At 43.0% G+C, this 20,000-nt stretch overlaps 1 protein-coding gene across 6 annotated transcripts in view; it reads left to right on the top strand.

Moving 5' to 3' along the window:
• LOC147025159 (tetraspanin-4-like) overlaps positions 1-20,000 on the top strand; it is a 292,907-nt gene that overhangs the window by 135,435 nt on the left and 137,472 nt on the right. Inside the window, exon 1 of one of the 6 annotated variants that reach the window (XM_085885834.1) lies at positions 7,917-8,055. The exons of the other annotated variants lie outside the window; for them this stretch is intronic. Within the exon in view, the coding sequence (XP_085741960.1) occupies positions 7,942-8,055 (114 nt within the window). The 5' untranslated portion in view covers positions 7,917-7,941. Of the gene's footprint in view, positions 1-7,916; positions 8,056-20,000 lie in introns of those variants that run through there. 6 annotated transcript variants of the gene reach the window in all.

The following is a 20,000-nucleotide window of genomic DNA, read 5'->3' as shown; positions in this document are numbered from 1 at the left end:
TTTGCGGCTCATCATCAGACGGGTAGGCCCGACGCGGTCTCGGCCCCAGGCCCGTCTGCCCCCATCATCCTTGAGGGTGGTCCTTTTCTTTTGCTTTGAGTATATGTGTTGTCGGCGCCGTCTGTGAAGTAAAACTGTGTAAGTGTTGCCGTGTGCTCGGTAGTCGGTGGTATATCTGCATTGTGTTTTGCTTTTACATTTGCTTTTTGTGTATTATTGTGTGTTTCTTCTTCTTTTACATTTGCTTTTGGTGTAATTGTATATGTGTGCTTTCCGTTCATCGCGAAATAAATGTGCTTTATGTTGAACTGTTTTCCCGTTTCGCTTCGTCTTTTCCTTTATTGAATCTCCATCTTACTTCACGTAAAGGGTTGGTCGTGGGCTAAAACGCCCGATAATTAATCGAACCGTCCAGGTTGACGATAACACCGCTCGGTTATCCCGATAGTTCGGAACGGGTCGCTTAAAGTGGCCCGTGTCCGAAGTCGACCTGCGGCGAGGTGCGATCGCCCGGTCTACCCTCCGTGTGGGTACTTAGGTAGGTCGAATTTGGCGAGCAACCCTATCCCACGCGGGGGGCCGATTGGCACGATCGTGGTGAGGCCGAAAGGCCCACCCGTGACTAGTTCCCGGCGTTAGTCCGAGAGGGTCACGACGGGATTGTCCGTCCGGTGGGCGACGTTCCGCGATTCGAGTTACGTGGCCGTTCGCACGCCGGCGGGCGCGAATCCGCAACAATATATATGTATATATGTATATATATATATATATATATATATATATATATATATATATATATATATATATATATATATATTTGTATATATATTTGTATATATATATATATATATATTTGTATATATATTTGTATATATATATATATATATATATATATTTGTATATATATATATATATATATATATTTGTATATATATATATATATATATGTATATATATATATATATATATGTATATGTATATATATATATATATATATATATATATATATATATATATATATATATATATATATATATATATATATATATATATATATATATATATATATATATATATATATATATATATGAAGACCACAAGGGGAAAACCAGATACGTCAGGATAAGTCAATTTTGAAGAAACTGAAAAACAGTTTCAAGACTTAGGTGGACTGTTTAATAACTGTCATATAGATTTCTTTTCCAGTAAAAGGAAGAGTGATCATTGGCCGATCAAATTAAGCATGTAGCATTTGCCAAGCTTCTGTGGTATTTATTTTAAGAGCAAAGAACGAATCAATGTTGCAAACTGACATCACTGGTTATTCCCTTGTTTAGTAATTGCCATGCAATTTTAACCCAGGATGTGTAGCAAATTCATGCTTGTTGGTTATTAGCATATATTACATGACTTTGCTGATCACAGATTATTTTTTTCAACATTAAACGGTCATTATTTTTTTGTTTGATTGGTGTTCAACGCCATACTCAAGGGTATTTCGCTTATAAGACGACGGATTCTCCATTTCTTACTCCGTACTACTTAATATGATGGAAAACGGGGAGGAAAGCAAGGATACACCACCCCTGCGATAGCCGAAGTCACCTCATGTGACTCCCTCATATACCTAAGCAGGTTGATTGGGCGGTGGGTACATCGAATGAGGATGGGTACTCAGACACGCTAACCATTAAGCCACGGCGTGGGTCCCATAAAAGTCACAATAAAGGTTTGACCAGGCTTGAACCACAATATGCACCAACTACGGAGCCCATGATATAACCAAATAGGCCATTGTCGTGCTCAGAGTTTATGCTGTGAAAGTTTTACAACCTTTCATTTTTTAGTTTCTCAACTCTGAATATTATGGTGGATCAGTTAACATGAATGAAAGGGAGATAACCAGGAGTAAAGTACTGACAACTCTCGGTTTCTACTTGTTCAGCTTTGACAACACTTGTTTTTTCATTGCACGGCTAAACTTTATACCATATAAATTATGTGACACCCCTGGTTATTTGTTAAAGTAATATTGTGAGAGGAAACCTTATGTTGCCAACTATTGGCAGGTGCAATAACCCTGAAATTTATAAAAAGTGACATCTCTGGTTTTCCCCTTGTGGTCTTCATATATCGTCATCCCTCGCCATATCGTGGTTCACCTTTCACGGTCTCACTGTATCGTGGATTTTTAACTCTTGCATATCTAATTTTATATCACGGATTTTTCACTATATCACGGGATTTTGCGGTATAAATGTATTTTTATATATTTATTATTTAAATTATTTCTATGATAAAATAAGTCATTTTCTGGCCTAAAAAATTAAAAAACGTTAAAAAAAAATAATTAAAACGTATTACAAGAAATAAAATACTGTACATAGTGTACAGTCGAAGAGTAGACAAAGTCGTGCGTATGGAAAACGCAGATGCGGCCGCTTCCACTTGCGCTAGTTTACCCACGTGAGATTGTACACTTCACACTATTGGCTGATGGATGGGAGGCGACCAAATAGAGCATGGTGTTCTGTATCCTGGGTTATGATTGGCTCAGCGACCATAACATCATTCTCTGTATCTCCCGCACATAGCATGCATTCAGCATCTCGCCTTCTCCATTTCACATTGACGTGCGATCGCTACTCGTAGTGTTACTCTGCGGTGTTGTGTTTGTGTGAATTATCCGTGAAAGTTTTTAATTTATTTCAATTAATTTAATTTATTTAAGAGTATGGGAAAGGTTAATAAGAGTGTGGGAAAGGTTAATAAGAGTGTGGGAAAGGTTAATAAGAGTGTCGGGAGGGTCATAAAGCTTTAAAATATATTTAAATAGTAAAATAAACATATGGTCGCTACTTTGCGGATTTTCACTTATCGATATTTCAATATCGGGGGGGGGGGGGTTGGAACGTAACCCCCGCGATAAACGGGGGATTACTGTTTTTATATATATATATATATATATATATATATATATATATATATATATATATATATATATATATATATATATATATATATATATATATATATATATATATAGTTGCGGTTCTCAGAACCGCGTGCATACAACAGATAGGTGTCCCGAGACAGTTATGCCATTAATATACGTGCAGATAGATCCCTTCCATTTGTTTCGTGGGAAAACAAGGGAGTGCATTGCGATGGTCTAATAGTTAGGATTATGAAATCATTTTCCCCTATTATTTTATCCCCACTCTTTTTCTTTTCTTTTCTGAGGTAAATCTGCCTGCTTTCCCCTCGTCTCGTCTCGTCTCGTCTACCATAACCATGCACCAACGTCTCCCCGAAACTAGATATGTGCAGCGAGTCACACAGTAAGGTGGGCGGGCTGCACCAGCATCTACCGGAAACCAGACTTGTGCAGCGAGTCACACAGTAAGGTGGGCGGACTGCACCAGCATCTTCCCGAAGCCCGGCCCAGGCTGGTGGACCACGTGAGGGGTCGGAGCGCCCGACTCGGGTGATCACGTCGGATTTGGCATGGCCCCTCCCCCGAGCCTCGGGCTCTATGAAAGACAGAGAAGTCCTCCATGAGAAAAGTGTGTTGTGAGTGGTGTTTTCACGTGGTGTGCTTCTGCTCCTCATCTCCGCCCACACGACATCGACCTCGCCTCCTGCTTCTCGACTCCACCTACCTGGTCCCGCCTACTGCAAAACCCTCGCACTCTGTACTCCGCCCTTCTCGACTCAAGCTCCTGCTTCAGAACACGATCTCCACACGTGCAGTTGTGGCCAGGACAACGCGACTATTGTTGGGGACCGCACCACAGGGCATCCCCTCCCCCGAAATGCCCAGGTACGAGAGCATAACCTCAACCTCCTCCCTCCCTGGCTGCAAAAGTCCTTTCTCATTGGGGTTTCTTTTTCTGTGTGTCTGAATGTGCTGGTGCCTGTCTGTTAAGTAAGCCTGCAGAAGAGTATTGTTGTAACTGTTATTAATATCGCGTCAAGTCTGCATTGTGTCTGCTTTAGTAAGTTGCTTGTATTATTGTCGCACCACACCTCTCTCCTCTTTCCCTGCGTTACATACCAAATACATCTTTGTTGTGCCACATGTTTTTCCTCGCTTGCTTGTTAATAAATCATTGTTATTAGGAATGTTCCCAGCTCGCCTTTGTCTTTTCTCTCATTGGTCCAGCATGGTTCAAATCTAAGTTTAGCCGGGTCTTTATTCCCAACGATCCATTCCTTCTAGCCGGTACGTCCTTGGCAGCATCGCTCGGCTGCATCCGATCCGGAAAAGTGATCCGATCCGGTAGAGTCATCCGGTTCGGACAAGTACCGAGGGCGTGATTCCCCGGTAATTAAACCACATGGTTAATTAGGTAACCCGATTCCATAGGCGGGAGGACTCTGGGTCACGTGGTTGAGTTATTGGCATCCACGGTCGGTTAAGCGACCCGCCACGTCACCGAATTATCCATGAGCGATGGCCTACAATTCCGGGGAGTCTTGTGGGAATCGACGTAGCTTCCTCCACCTCGTGGTCTTCTCACCCGACCCCGCCGGCCTGCAACAATATGTATGTATGTATATATATATATATATATATATATATATATATATATATATATATATATATATATATACATGTATATATGTAGTATTTCAAGCTTGTGAAAAAACATCATGGCACTTTTGCATTTGAGTAAGAATATTGGAGGTGTGTTACCTCGGCACAGCCAAATTTAACTTGATGGCACATGGATAAAGGTGCTTGAATGTCATGTACTGTGAATGTAAATTAACATTCAAAGGAAACATGAATTCTGCATCTATCTTTTATGGTCTGCTTGCAGTGCATTTGCCAAGCTGATAACCACGGAGTGTAGCATCATGGGTTTTAAAATGAGGCACTACAAATAACCTGGACATCTACCCACCGGAGCAAATTTGAATTTCCTCTCAATCAAGTCATTGTGATGGGAATGTGACTTATCCTTGTTGGGCCAAAATGCCTGCACCTCCTTTTGCCAAGTATAATCAGGAAGTCTTGTCTTAACAAAAACACCCAGTGTCCGAAATATATGGAACTGTTTTAATCACAGGTAGCTCATCGTGGAGCTTGTACTTCAATCGTGGGGAACACCAACATGAGTTGACATCGGTTTACCTTAAGATGTAATATATGGGCATAAGTAGAACATGGATTAGCAGATATATGGTATATGGGATTTTAACTTGGGTTCCCAGTCTCATGAGCCAGCGATTAGTTTACGAATGCTAACAGGTCGACCCAAATTTTTTCACCTCGTGTTCTTAACATCTTTACTCACCCATTACCCTTCCTGCATGATTTATACAATCCATTTCCCATTGCAAGTCAAATCTCAGGTTTATATATCATGTTGATTTCTCCATTGTCCATTAACTTCCTGGTAATTTTAACCTTTCTTTTTTAATTAGGTCTTTGGATCATGGAATACTCACCTCTGAGCTATTTGACCTGGGTTCAAATCTCAACCAGCTATAAACGGTCGTTCTGGTGTTTTGTAGACAGGGCGCAGCATCATTGTGTGTGCCGTCCATCGGATGGACGTTAAACTGGGTATCTCGTCTGCTGGCAGTTAATGGACGTTTAAGATTCCATGGCTTCCATCGTGAAGAGTAGACGAGCTGTCCCCGACATGCTGAACAACTTACAAATTCCTGTCCTGACTATTGTTGGGAATGCAAAGGACAACCATCAAGTTTAATCCTTCCTTGCTTTATCAGTATTGAACCTGCCTTCAGGCAGTACACCAGAATGAAAAAGGCTCATGGAAGAGTTGTCATACAAATAACGTACACGCAACACTGAACTTGACCAGTCAAACACAACTGATAAGCTTGGGGAATGTAATTTCCCAGGGTACTCTGGGTACTGGAGGTAACAAATTGTGATGTTGCTTCTTTTCCTCTGAAGTCAGCAGGCAATTATGAATTGAGGAGAAATCTCCCCACCACCCCACTTCCCCTCTCCCACATGAGACACCAAAAGTGCACACTTTCTCTGTGTTCTATCCTCTAAATACCAAGGATCAATCAAGGAGGCAGCACGTACCTTTGGTATGACTTGAATGTTGTCGGAATCGAGCCGCCAATCTAATCATAATGCTGTTGAGTCTGATTGAGCTGAGTCTGGTCTGGTTTCTCCACTTTTCTTAGACCCTGGACTTACTGATGAACCATCGCAGCTTTTGCAACAATTTTAACAGCCGTCTGCTTGGCTTTCATCATGCACCACAGCCTGGTGTTGGCTTAGTTGTTAGGGTGGTGGCTTGGGATCCTAAGGTCCTGAGTTCAAGCCCCGTTGGCCGCTGAATTAATAATTGACTCAGCCTGTCATCCTTCCGAGGTCGGCAAAATGAGTACCAGTGTACTGGTAAGGGGGACACTGCATCAGCGGCTTAGCCGCATCCCAACCAATGATGCAATCAGCAGCTACAGGCTGCACTCGATAGAGAGAGATCATGCACCACCATCCAAAAATCTCATAAATTGCCTGCCTCGTTTTTAAAAAACATAAATGAATGACATTAAAAGAAACTCCTTTGGAAAATAATCTTTTATAACCATGGAACCAATTTGCTCGACGATATCGGTGCAAATGACATTCTCGAGAAATACCGAAAGTAGAGGATTTGTCATTTTGACAACGCAATCCATTGTAGTGGAAGGTTATTGTTGACCATTGAAAATGGAGGTTTAAAAAAAAAAATTTTTTTTGAGTTTCCTCTCTCCCCACCGCAAAACAAGACAAAATATTTTTAAAGAAACAAAACACACAAACGGTCATTTATTATTTTCTCACATCGGTGTCATCCACACACTCGCATGCCAAAATACGATTCAATGAGTCTCACTGTGCTCTCCTCTTGCTCCCAGTGCTTCATCATCGGTGTGCTCGGTGACAACTCGGCGATTGCACGGGAAATTGTGACTGATTAATTTATACGTTGCATTGTGTTATCCCAACTTCGACAATCACTTATTTGCCCTTTGGGGACACTTTGCCACTCCACTTATCCTCGTGGACGCTTCACAGCGAATTATATACAAAGCCATTCCAAATATCTTGCAGCCATTAATGCCCCCACACCCTTTCCATTCTAATTCCATTTTCTTTCCACAAGTCAAAGATCATTCTTATGCTAGGCTCCAAAGTGCGCACACGATCAAAAACTTTCACAGTTAAAATGGTTTGGCAGGACAGCTCCGAGGCTGTGCACTCTCTTTTGTGCTGTCTCGTCTGGTCTGTCAATGCTGGTGTTGCACCTGAGGTGGGGCGCTGCATCACCAGGTGCACTGTCCCTTGGATGGACATTCTGTCAGGTGTCTCGTCTACTCGTATTAGTTGATGGACATTAAAGACCCCATGTATCACCGGCACAGTGGCCAAGTTCCAAATTGCTGCTCTAACCTCCATGGAGCACTGCATCAGCGGTGCAGCTGTGCCCCAGGAAATGATGCTACCTGCAGACATGTGCTGCATACAAAAGAAGTAGAAGGAGAAAGATCCTGCTGGTGTCTTCCCAAAAGAATAGGTGAGTTGTCCTGACCTACAAAGCAGCACAGACACACCCCATGGAATGATGCAACCAGCAGGCAGGTGCTGCACATGAATGAATGACAAATTGAACATTTTTCAGCCTTTATCTTTGTTTTAGGCTCTTTTTTTTCTTTTAATTCCACCCAACAAGTTCGTTCCATCCACAACATGTGGGTCAACTCTTATAAATACACATGTACATCATTTAATCTGCTCATGTCTGTAGCTTTCTGACTAATATTCCAGTGGCCTTGCACTGAAGTTTGAAGTGAACTTTACCTGGAAATCGTACTCCTTTGTTTTTTTTTTCCCCTTTTCTACAGGGTTTGCAACATTAAAGTTTATTAATTAAGGAGATGGTGGTGTGTAGCCACCTTTTACACATGGAAGGAGACAGTATTTCAAGGGTCAAGGAGCAGTTTCTAGAGTCGCAGCAATGCCCGAGCAAAGGTGTGTGGATGAATTGGCACCCAGACATGGAAGCCAAGAGTAGTTTGGTGAGCATTCCCATTGGAAACCAAGATTATGGGATTCCGGGTTCAAATCCCTTATGCTGTGTTGATTCTTCCATTGTCTGCTGCTGTTCTTGTAATTCACGTCATAGTGCATTCATGGAATCATATCTTTGTTCTACGTCATGTAATTTATCTCTAAGGTCCAGTCGGACCCTCAGATCACCAAAAGAAGACCACTTGACTGAGAAATTACCTTTACTGCATGAATATCATATATTTCCTGATAGAGTCCAAAGATGGCATGTTTTTGACCCGTTTGGTGTTCCCTTCTGGCTCTTCGATCATGATCATTGGACACAAAGGACTGTTTATGATTCACCCTGTTTCGAACTACACAAGCATTTTCTAATATTGTCATGATAGTTTTATGAATTTGATCGTTAAAACGAGCCTTAGATCATCGGAAGAGCACAATGTGTCTCATCGGGTTAAAGGTGTGTTGCTATTGCTCAGACCAGCTGGGAACAGGATTGTGTCGAGCTGGGGAAAACAAACCATTGAAAAATCAATCCAAAACAGAAGGGCCACCTACCATCGCACACCACAATCATTTAAGAAGAGCTCATTACCTTCACCAACGAAGGTGGACGGAGGTTAGGTTTTCATCTGTTTGTCTGTTTGTCTGTCTCTGTGTGCAGGATATCTCAAAAAATTATGGACGGATTCGGACGAAACTTTGTGGACAGGTTGGGTGTGTGACACGGAGAAATTGGTCAGATTTTGTGAAGATCCAGATCCGATAATAATATATTTATTTTTAAAGTGATTCTTCACCATTGAGAGATGGGGCCAAAAACCATATAAGGCAATGATATCTCAAAAAGTTGTGGACGGATTCGGATGAAACTTGGTGGACACGTTGGTTAATGCTTCAGTCACATTTGGTTCGGCTGCCATAGGGTCTAAAAAAATCTACGGCCACCAGCAATTATAGGGCGGCCGCAGTATTTCCACGGTCACACAATGTAGCAGTCACATATGTTTTTATTTTTTGGGTAGCCGCATGGGGTATTTAGAAATTGTGGAGACCGAAAACATGGGGGTGCCGTACGGTCTTTGATTTGATGTCGCACGGTGACCTTAGGGCGTCCCTGCGGCGGCCATATAATTTTCAAGGCAGATGCAAGGTAGTCTCAAGGTGCCCGCAAGGCGACCGCAGGGGGGCCCTAAGGCGAACGTGGAAATAGTGCGGCCGCCGTAATTTTTTGGGGTTGGCAAAATTCATTTTTCATCGATAAGAGCCTACGGAAAATGCACGAATAATGCAAGCCCACCGTATGCCCTACGTACGGTCGACATGGAACACAACTACATCATGGCTACGGCTTGTCGAATTGCTACGGCCAACCTAGAAATGAAAAAAGTTATAACTCCGCGCCCGATTTGTTTTGTCAGGGCTGAACAGCATACCTTTATGTCGAATTGCCACGGCTAACCTAGAAATGAAAAAAGTTATAACTCCGCGCTTTAATTCCACGGAGACCCCTACGGCCTGTAAAAGATAGCCATATGGCGTCGGGCCACCCTGAGGCCACCTCAGAAACTCTGCGGCCGCCGCACGTTTCTGTCAATTCAGGGGGGGGGGGGGTACGGCTGCCGTATCCTAGCCGTAGAGCAAATGTGACTCATGCTTAAGTGACAAGAACAAGCTGATTCAATTTCGGTTCAGGTCTAGATGTAGATCTAGATCTAGATCTGGCCTCTCAGTGGGATACAAAACGTAAACTGTTCACTGTTCAGCTTGGCGGAGGTATGCGCTCTAACGAGTTCCGTTTGGTGGATGGAGGTTATGTTTTCACCCCTGTTTGTCTGTCTGTGTGTGGATCCTCAATATCCCCTTTCATCCAAATGTGTTATGTGCATCGCGTTTATCCGAACTTTTAAAATCTTAAAACCTTGTCACTTGCATATTGGTCGCGAGTGATGTGTTGATGTTTTAAAGTTTTCTTGTTATGAGCTTGTTATGTTTGACCCTTTCTCACGTGTACTAATACTACTACTTTTTAATGGTCACAATTATTCCCATATTTTTGTTGGGTCAGCCAGGGAATCATTTTGGCCTAACTCGTTCACCTACTGGCTGGACAGCCTGACGTTCGATTGAAAGTGGCAGGGATTTGAAAATCTTTTCAGGATGTCAGCGCCAACTCTACTACTCTTTGTGAAAGACATCGTGGGATCTTTAACATCCACTAGGTAATCCACTAGGTAACATCCACTAGCTAGTGTACCTGGCTTAACTTTCATCCAAGGGACGTCGCACTTTGTGATGCAACACCCTGCATGCAAACGCCATGAATCCACCTGTAATGTATAATTGGGTCAGGAATCGAACCCAGACGATACAACTCAAAGGCAAGTGCAACCTCTCCACAGATCCTAGGTGGGTTTAGGAAATTTGTCTATTTTGAACTACGACCAATATAAGTGAACCTGGTGTGTTGATCACATTGTTCAACACCAGAATTTAAAACAGGATATATTTCACCAAACAATGCCTGCTATTCACACCGGTGTACGCTCTTTTCCATGGTGGGGATGCCACGTGAATGTGTTGATTGCCCAAAGAATCATCCAGGATTGGTGTGGATGAATTGGCTCAGTCTATAATCATCGGCTTGTGATTCATCATAATCCAGAGTGCAAGTGCTCATCCTGCTCGTTACATCCTTTCATCAGCTCTTTAATGCAACTCATGCACCAGATGTTGGGGCGATCCCTCTCCATCTCTACACTGTCTTCCGTGACTTGATGAGGTGAAAATGTTCCTTGTTGACCTTTATATGCTCACCGCTTCTGAGTTTGGTGGAGTTCGCACTTGGTTCCTCGAACTGTGTTCATCAGAGATAATATATGTCTTCCCTCCCATCTTGTTTCTGTTGAAACTTCCTAAAATTAGTGAAGGTGGAACATCCCAGTTTCGTCAACATTCAAAGGGACACAACCCATCGGTCTTTGCAACATCAGAAGAATCATGGATTTCAACATTACAGCAGACCCAAAGTCATTTTTCTTCTCCAACGCTATTGTTGCTGACTATAACTTTAGGTTACGTTCTGTTCCATGCTGATTTTATTGACACTGCAAGAATGGAAGTTTTCAATGTCGAGCTAAAGGTCAGAGCATTTACCAAGCTCCTGAGAATTGGACTCTGGCATCTGGCTTACCAAGCTCTCTGCCAGTAGTATCAAGGGATGTCTTCACATCTGGCTCGTGGCTGATTCCCCATGTGCAATGGCTCCCTCTTTATGGCCTTTTCTACTCTACACTCGAGCATCCCCCAGTGATATATGTAAAGACTTCCTGTTTTCGGTTTATACAAACGATTGCAATGCTACAGCAATGCTCAATACCTCATGCTGAATGATGACTTAACAATTGGTGCAACTTTTTATCTACAAAACCTCGATTCATGGAAAAGTGAGATGACTGAAAGGTAACAAGGGGGCAGCCTGGTCACATATGGGTAAAACAAGAAAGGGGTGGGTGGGAGAGTTGGAGGATGCACTGAACAAAAATTAAAAAAAGAGAGGCGAGAGAAGTGGTGAGAAAGGAAACACAATGACCTGGAAGTAAGAGGGTTAAGATAGGTTGGATTAATGGGGGTAGAAAAGATTTTCGGTAAGGATGGGGTTTGTGTGGGAGACATGAGATGGCAAACGGGACGAAAGGGGATCAAATGATTGGAGGTGTGTGTTAAACCTGGATGTTTGGAGTTTACCTGAGAGGGGATTCATGGAATAGGGTTTGAGGAGCTGGGAAGGGATATAGGGCTGAGACAGAAGAAGGGTTTAGATCAGGGGAAAGGTGGTTTAAAATTTTTAAAAGTAATAAAAGAAGGTGCAGACCTGTCTGGGTTGTCAGAGCAACACACCTTGTGCTTTGATCTTATCGCGGCAGATTCCAATAATGTTGAGGACTTTCAATTCCACAAAATGCAGGAGAGAAAGAAGTAACGCTGGGGCACAAGACTACAGGAGAGAGCAGTGCTCCATTTGGCTATGCAGGAAGGCTTTGTTGGCTGAGAGTTTTGATTTTTTTAACGATGGAAGATGCCTAGTCTGTGGCTGGCTTTGGATGCCAGCTTTGCTATTTTGTCAGTCAAGGACAGATCGTGGCTGAGGGTCAGGGCTTGAATTTCAAGAGATCGAGCCTCTTACGGTGACTGGCCATGGAAAGAGATGGGTATGTTCAAGTGTTGATTCAAGGACTGGAACTGCTGTGTTCTTCTCCAACCAGGAGCCTGGATCTTTAGCTAGCTGCAACCTTCCTTCTGCCTGATTGGAGGCAAACTCATAACTTGATCAGTTAATCCAATTCACCCATCCCATAGAAATGATCAACTTGTATCTAACACTGCCAGATTCCAAGAGAAATTGAGTGTGTCTGCATGTCAATCAGCTTTTATAAAGAAGATCATTACCTCTGCCACCGAAGGTGGATGGACGTTATATTTGCAACACTTTGTCTGTCTGTGAGCAGGATATTTCAAGAAAGTTGTGGACGGAGTCAGACGAAAATTGGTGGACAGCGGGTGTGTGAGCAGGAAGAATTGATTAGATTTTGGTGAAGATCCGAATCCGGATCCGAGAATTTTTTTTAAGTGATTCTTCACCATTGAGAGATGGGGCCAAAAACGATATATAGCACGATATCTCAAAAAAGTTGTGGACGAGTTATGAAAAAATTTGATGGAGGAGTTGGGTAGGTGACAGGAACAAGACAATTTGATTTTGGTTCAGATCCGACCTATCGGTGGGATACAAAATGTAAGCTGTTCAGCATGGCGGAGCGATGCGCTCTACCGAGTGCCATTCTAGTTTGGTGTATCTTTTCGTGAAAACTTCATTCACTGCTTGCTCTTTCCCCTGTTGTGAATGTCAAATGTATTCAAAACGAATTTCGAAAATTCTAGCATTTGGTTTGTCATTTATCTTTCCTTTTGATATCGAATTGACTCTCACTAATTTGATTAACAACCAATTTGTAGACAGCAAGTTTGAATATAAGGTGTCATGTGGTGTTGACCATTCTGCTGATTCAAATTCCATCAATTTGAATGGGTAGTTGGAGCTGTTGCTTCGAACTGTAATTCCATTTACTAAACCGCACCGAGGTAGGAGAATGGATTATTTGGCCATCCAGCAATTCAAAGGACAATACATCCACTTATGCTACTTTTCCTCACATAAGGTTCCGCTCGGAGCTTCCAGTAACTCATAATGACAATCGACTTATTAACACAAGATTACACACAACACCATGAAAGGGAGATTTGTTTTTATGTAAAAGTCCGGTAGGTGTACGGTTATGGATAGACATCACACTGCATTTACATGATATAGCCCTGTACCAAAGCTACTTCCAATGCACTTACGCAGATTCATCTCCTAGTTTTCATGCATTTTCAGCATGTCCCGTTATTTGTGGACAGCATCCACATGGAATCTGCTCAAGCATTTAAGCCCAGGTGGGGTTGACTGAGCCTGTCATCCTTCCGAGGTTGGCAAAATGAGTACTACCTTGCTGGGATGATTGAGCCATTCAAGCATCCTGCGTTGGAATGGCGACCCGTCCAGGATTGTGCCCAATAGCCCAGCAGACTGCTTAGGCAGCACAACCACTCTGCACAGAGTACGGTCCCAATGGATGGATGGATGGATCTAAGCCCAGTCTGTATTGATCGACAGGAAGTTTCTCGCAGGTTCCATTTCTATTAGAGGGCCATTATTTTAACCTGCAACTAGAAGTGTTTTCTTAACATTGATCGCAGGCTCGTGGATGAACTTGTACGTAAATCGCATGCACGACATATCCATTAGTAAACATCGATATACCTTACACCGAATTGAAAGGACAGTGGACCACGGACAAGTACATGTAACATGTGCAATTTGAATCTGGATTCCCAGCATCAGCAACGATCAGTTCAGATGGGAATGCTAAACGTGAACAACTTGTTGAATGTCAAGAGGACGAACAGTCATAGAGTAGTGCACTTACCCTAGTATGCAGTGCTGGACTGCACCATAGTACAAGTATGGTACTGATGTTTAATTTCCCTCTCGTATCATTGATAGATGATAACGTGCTACGTGGGTTCATCGCTACCACAGTGACGCTAATTAAGCGGGCACTGACAATGAAAAGATAGGGTTAGTTAGGGTTAGGGTTAGTGTTGGGTGAGCCTGAGGGTTGGTGTCGCATTTGTTCTGAGGTATAATATCGTTAGTGTTGCAGTTAACATTTTGGTTAAGGTGAAATTAAATTTACTGCTGTGTTGAAGGGTTCTCCTTTGGGTTAACACTCCATTTGTGTCGTGCTGAAGTTCGTTTCTTTATTGGATGAGTTTGGGTTGAGGTTCTTGTTCGGGTTAGTGAAGTGGTTAGCCTGGGGGTTAGTGCTGCATTTCTGATGAATAATTCTTTGTTCGTTCAAGTGACTTTACTTACTTGATGTCAGAGCCTTGCTGAAGTTTTAGCATGGGCACTTGCAGGATAGTACACCATCTTTTCAGGTCTCTGACGAGTCGAGGGGCAAAGATCAGTCTAATGTTTGCTGCAGTCATATCCGGTCTGTTGCATCAGACCATCTTGTTTTGGGGCGGCCTTTGTGGCGGAACTGGCCAGCTTGGGTTGGATTGAAGTGAATATTAATCATGTTCCTTTATTCTTTCCTTTTATTTCAATTTTATAACATTGGCTGTGTTTGATAATGGGTCGACCTCTTCACCCTCCCCCCATTCTTCCATACCTGTGCTTTCCCTTTCCTCCATCTACTCCTATCTCCAAACTTGTTTACCTTCTTTTCACACTCCTATACTCACCAACCATCCTTTCTCTTATCTCTGCCTTTTGTCGACTTTAATGTTTCCATTTTTCCCCCTCTCCACCCACACCCCTATCCCTCCACACCCCTCTCTCTCCCCCGTGCATAAAAATCGATATATGGTCCTCACGAGATGCACAAAAAACGCTCAAGGCCAAATCTTCCCAAAAAAATCTCTCACGAGCTATAAAAGGAATGAGAATTCTTCTTTTTGTAAAAACTTGATTATAAAAGAGAGAGTGAGGACCAGAACCCAAGACAGAATATATTAAAGTGGAAACGAAGGTAGAGACAGAGAAAAATAAAACAGAAATAGCGCCATGACGTATAGACGGTGTAGAGGAGTTGGTCGAAGGATGTGTTGGGGTAGCAAGGTCTGCAATGCACGAGGACCCACAGGTACAGGAGTCTGTGCTGGGAGAGCTGGAGGAGAGGCACCCATCACCGGGTGGAGGATAGTCCGGTCATAAAATCGGATGAGATTTTATATTTATATAGAGTGTTGAGGCTCGTGTGGGAGCTAGAATCTCGAATAGATCAGAACACAACAAAACAAAATGGATCAGGAGGAAGAAGGGGGGGTGGCATACCAACAGCAGGGTTGAGGGACAAAATAGAGGGGAACTTGGAGAAATAAGGGATGTGGGGGGGGCGGAGGGGGTGGACACAAGGCATGAATAATACGGATACAGCCATAAACTCTCAATCACTTGGAAAGAAATTGGCTTGGGGATGGTTGATGGGGAAGAAAAGATCTTCGTGATGGTTATGCACTGTAAGCATGGGTTGTACATCCAGTGATTACACCTGCTATGAGTGATGTTGACATCCCCTTACCCACTCTGCAGGAATCCCCATGGTACTCGTGTTGGCTCCAGACTGGCTGAAGCTGAACGTGAGTCACGTGGTGTCTCGAGTTGCAAACACCTCCCATTGTGTACTCTACCGATTTCGGTGTGCGTCCAATGGTTCGGCCGGACTGGTGGAGACGGGCCCCTCCTATGGAGCATGTTGTACTACCGCTGTGCTTTAGAATGGGGTGTTCCATTGACATGGGTCTACTCCCCTCCCTCAGAATTTCTACACGGTACTTTTGACACACTGCGCCTGGCATGGCCCTCTCAGAGGGTCTGTCAGGGTCGGCGATGGGTATTCCGCCGGCAACCTCAGACTCCTGACCTGGGTTGGTAGAACCATACATGGTCAACTGCTGGGTCATTGCGAGCTTTGTGCTGCTGGCTTGGCAATCTCAGTGAGTACCATGCCCCACACTGCTATGGGCAGATGGTCTTGCTCGCCACGCCAGTTGCGCAGGCCCGATGGACTGGATCCATACGCTGGGTCGGTATTCATCGCAAGGTGCCGCATATGAACCAATGGATCGTTTTGCGGTCTCAAACTGCAACGGATGTCTGCTCCAGTGGTCTGGCGTTTCAGTTTGCCTTACCTGCGCAGTGGGGGTCAGCACCTGACATGCGCTGGGGTGTAGAGGAGGGGGACAATGGAAAGGACAACGGACCAGGGCCTTACAACCCTGAGAGAGGAGATGTCGAGCCAGCACCAACCTCTACTGTATGTTTTTGTCTTGTCTAATTTGCATAAATATATAATGCATCCCTCCCCCCTCCAGAATTTTGTTCAATTGTGAAACTGGTCAGTTTGCTTGCTGTAGCATCTCTAGTAGAAAGCTCCAAAAGTGGTCCGCTCACTCCAATAACCGGTGGCTAAATCAAACATCCCACCGCACACATTAAACACGCAGTTCTTTAATTAAAAGGTACCTGCACCAGTAATGAAAGGAAAATGTTCTGTGCACTGCTCGGGTTTTGCCTCATTCGCTCTTCTTGTATCGAGATGCATCTCAACAACAACAAAAAAAGCATTCATATCTATCTCAGCTGCTGTGGTATCGGTTTATCTGACCAACAGATGAACATAAGGTATACCTGCACCACTGATACTGGGACGTTGGTGACTCATTGAAAAAGTGCCACAATTGTTTGCCAAGTCGAGGCAAGGTGAATTTAATTTAATGTAAGAATGAGTAGCTCGGCTTTTCCTGCCACTTTCAAATCTCATTTTAAAAAATATCATTTAACAACAAATGCCCACTCGTGATATCGCATCTTTGGCATTCTCATCGAGTCATCTATTGGATCTCAGCTCATCATGCCACCACTGCAGGTTCAAACCCCAGAGTCTAGACTGTATATCCTTGAGCGTGTGCATTTCATCCTCGAGCATGTAGTGTTTGATGTTGCATTGGTGGGTTGACTGACTGACTGGACGCAGCAGAGATTGTGGATCTACTGATAGGGATCTGTGACAAAGGTTGTGGATCAACTGATGTAGGTAATATACTGATGTCAGTAATCTACTGATGTAGGGAATCCACAGATGTCAGTAATCTACTGATGTAGGTAATCCACTGATGTCAGTAATCCACTGATAAAGGTAATCTACTGATGTAGGTAATGTACTGATGTTGGTAATCTACTGAAGTCGGAAATCTACTAATGTCGGTAATCAACTGATAAAGGTAATCTACTGATGCAGGTAATCTACTGATAAAGGTAATCCACTGATGTCGGTAATCTGCTGATGTCGGTAATCAACTGATAAAGGTAATCCACTGATGTCAGTAATCTACTGATGTAGGTAATCCGCTGATGTCAGTAATCTACTGATGTCGGTAATCTACTGATGCAGGTAATCTACTGATAAAGGTAATCCACTGATGTCGGTAATCTGCTGATGTCGGTAATCAACTGATAAAGGTAATCTACTGATGTAGGTAATGTATTGATGTAGGTAATCTTCTGATGTCGGGAATCTGCTGATGTGGATAATCTACTGATGTAGGTAATGTACTGATGTTGGTAATCTACTGATGTCGGAAATCTACTGATGTCGGTAATCAACTGATAAAGGTCATCTACTGATGTAGGTAATGTACTGATGTAGGTAATGTACTGATGTAGGTAATCTTCTGATGTCGGGAATCTGCTGATGTCGGTAATCAACTGATAAAGGTAATCTACTGATGTCGGTAATCTACTGATGTTAGAAAGCTAATGATGTCGGTAATCAACTGATGTCGGTAATCTACTGATGTCGGTAATCTGTTGATGGGGGTTTTCTACTGATGTTGGTAATCTACTGATGTAGGTGATCTACTCATGTCGGTAATCTGTTGATGTGGTTATTCTACTTATGTCAGTAATGGACTGATGTCGGTAATCTACTGATGTGGGTAATCTACTGATGTCAGTCATCGACTGATGTCGGAAATCTACTGATGTCGGTAATCTACTGATGTTGGTAATCTACTGATGTCGGTAATCTACTGATGTCAGTTATCTACTGATGTCAGAAATCTACTGATGTCGGTCATCTACTGATGTCGGTAATCTGTTCATGGGGGTATTCTACTGATGTTGGTAATCTACTGATGTAGGTGATCTACTAATGTCGGTAATCTGTTGATGTGGTTATTCTACTGATGTCGGTAATCTAATGATGTCGGTAATCAACTGATGTCGGTAATCTACTGATGTCGGTATTCTGTTGATGTGGTTATTCTACTGATGTCGGTAATCTGTTCATTGGGGTATTCTACTGATGTTGGTAATCTACTGATGTCGGTAATCGACTGATGTCGGGAATCTGCTGATGTCGGTAATCGACTGATGTCGGTAATCTCCTGATGTCGGTAATCTACTGATTTCGGTAATCTAGTGATGTGGGTAATCTGCTGATGTGGGTAATCTGCTGATGTGGCTATTCTACTGATGTCAGGAATCGACTGATGTCAGGAATCGACTGATGTCAGTTATCTACTGATGTCGGTAATCTACTGATGTCGGTAATCTGTTGATGTGGTTATTCTACTGATGTCGGTAATCTACTGATGTTAGAAATCTAATGATGTCGGTAATCAACTGATGTCGGTAATCTACTGATGTCGGTAATCTGTTGATGTGGTTATTCTAATGATGTCGGTAATCTACTGATGTGGGTAATCTACTGATGTGGGTAATCTACTGATGTCGGTAATCTACGGATGTCGGCAATCTACTGATGTCGTTAGTCTGCTGATGTGGGTAATCTACTGATGTCAACAATGTACTGATGCAAGTAATTTACTGATGAAGTTAATCTACTGATGTTGGTAATCTCCTGATGTGGGTAATCTACTGATGTCGGTAATCTACTGATGTCGGTAATCTACTGATGTAGTTAATCGACTGATGTGGATCCGTGACTGAGGTTGTGGATCTACTGATGTTGGTTATCCACTTATGCCGTTAATCTACTGTTGTGGGGTACTGATGTGGATCCATGACTGAGGTTGTGGATCTGCTGATATAGGTAATTTACTGATGTGGTCCGTGACTGAGATTGTGGATCTGCTGTTGTTGGTAATCCACTTATGTCGGTAATCTACTGATGTGGATAATGCAATGATGTGGATCTATGACTGAGGTTTTGGATCTGCTAATGTAGGTAATTTACCGATGTGGATCTACTGATGTTGGTAATCCACTTATGTCGGTAATCGACTGATGTGGATAATGCAATGATGTGGATCTATGACTGAGGTTGTGGATCTGCTGATATAGGTAATTTGCCGATGTGGATCTGTGACTGAGGTTGTGGATCTACTGATGTTGGTAATCCACTTATGTCGGTAATCTACTGATGTGGGGTACTGATGTGGATCCATGACTGAGGTTGTGGATCTGCTGATATAGGTAATTTACCGATGTGGATCTGTGACCTAGGTTGTGGATGCACTGTTTGGAGATGTTCCAGCCTGAAAGGATCGAAACCTCGAGGAAGAGTCAGAGTGAAAGAGAGAGTCGGAGTTAGTGAGAGTCAAAGTGGGAGAGTGAGAGAGAGTCAGAGTGGGAGAGTGAGAGTGAGAGAGAATTAGAGTGGGAGAGTGAGAGTGAGATAGAATTAGAGTGGGATAGTGAGAGTGAGAGAGAGTCAGAGTGGGAGAGTGAGAGTGAGAGAGAATTAGAGTGGGATAGTGAGAGAGAGTCAGAGTGGGAGAGAGAGAGAGAGAGAGAGAGAGAGAGAGAGAGAGAGAGAGA

Source organism: Eptatretus burgeri, chromosome 6 (assembly GCF_056783735.1).
Source record: "Eptatretus burgeri isolate ZD-2024b chromosome 6, Ebu_testis_v1, whole genome shotgun sequence".
Lineage (NCBI taxonomy): Eukaryota > Metazoa > Chordata > Myxini > Myxiniformes > Myxinidae > Eptatretus > Eptatretus burgeri.
This window is presented reverse-complemented; position numbering and strand designations above follow the sequence as displayed.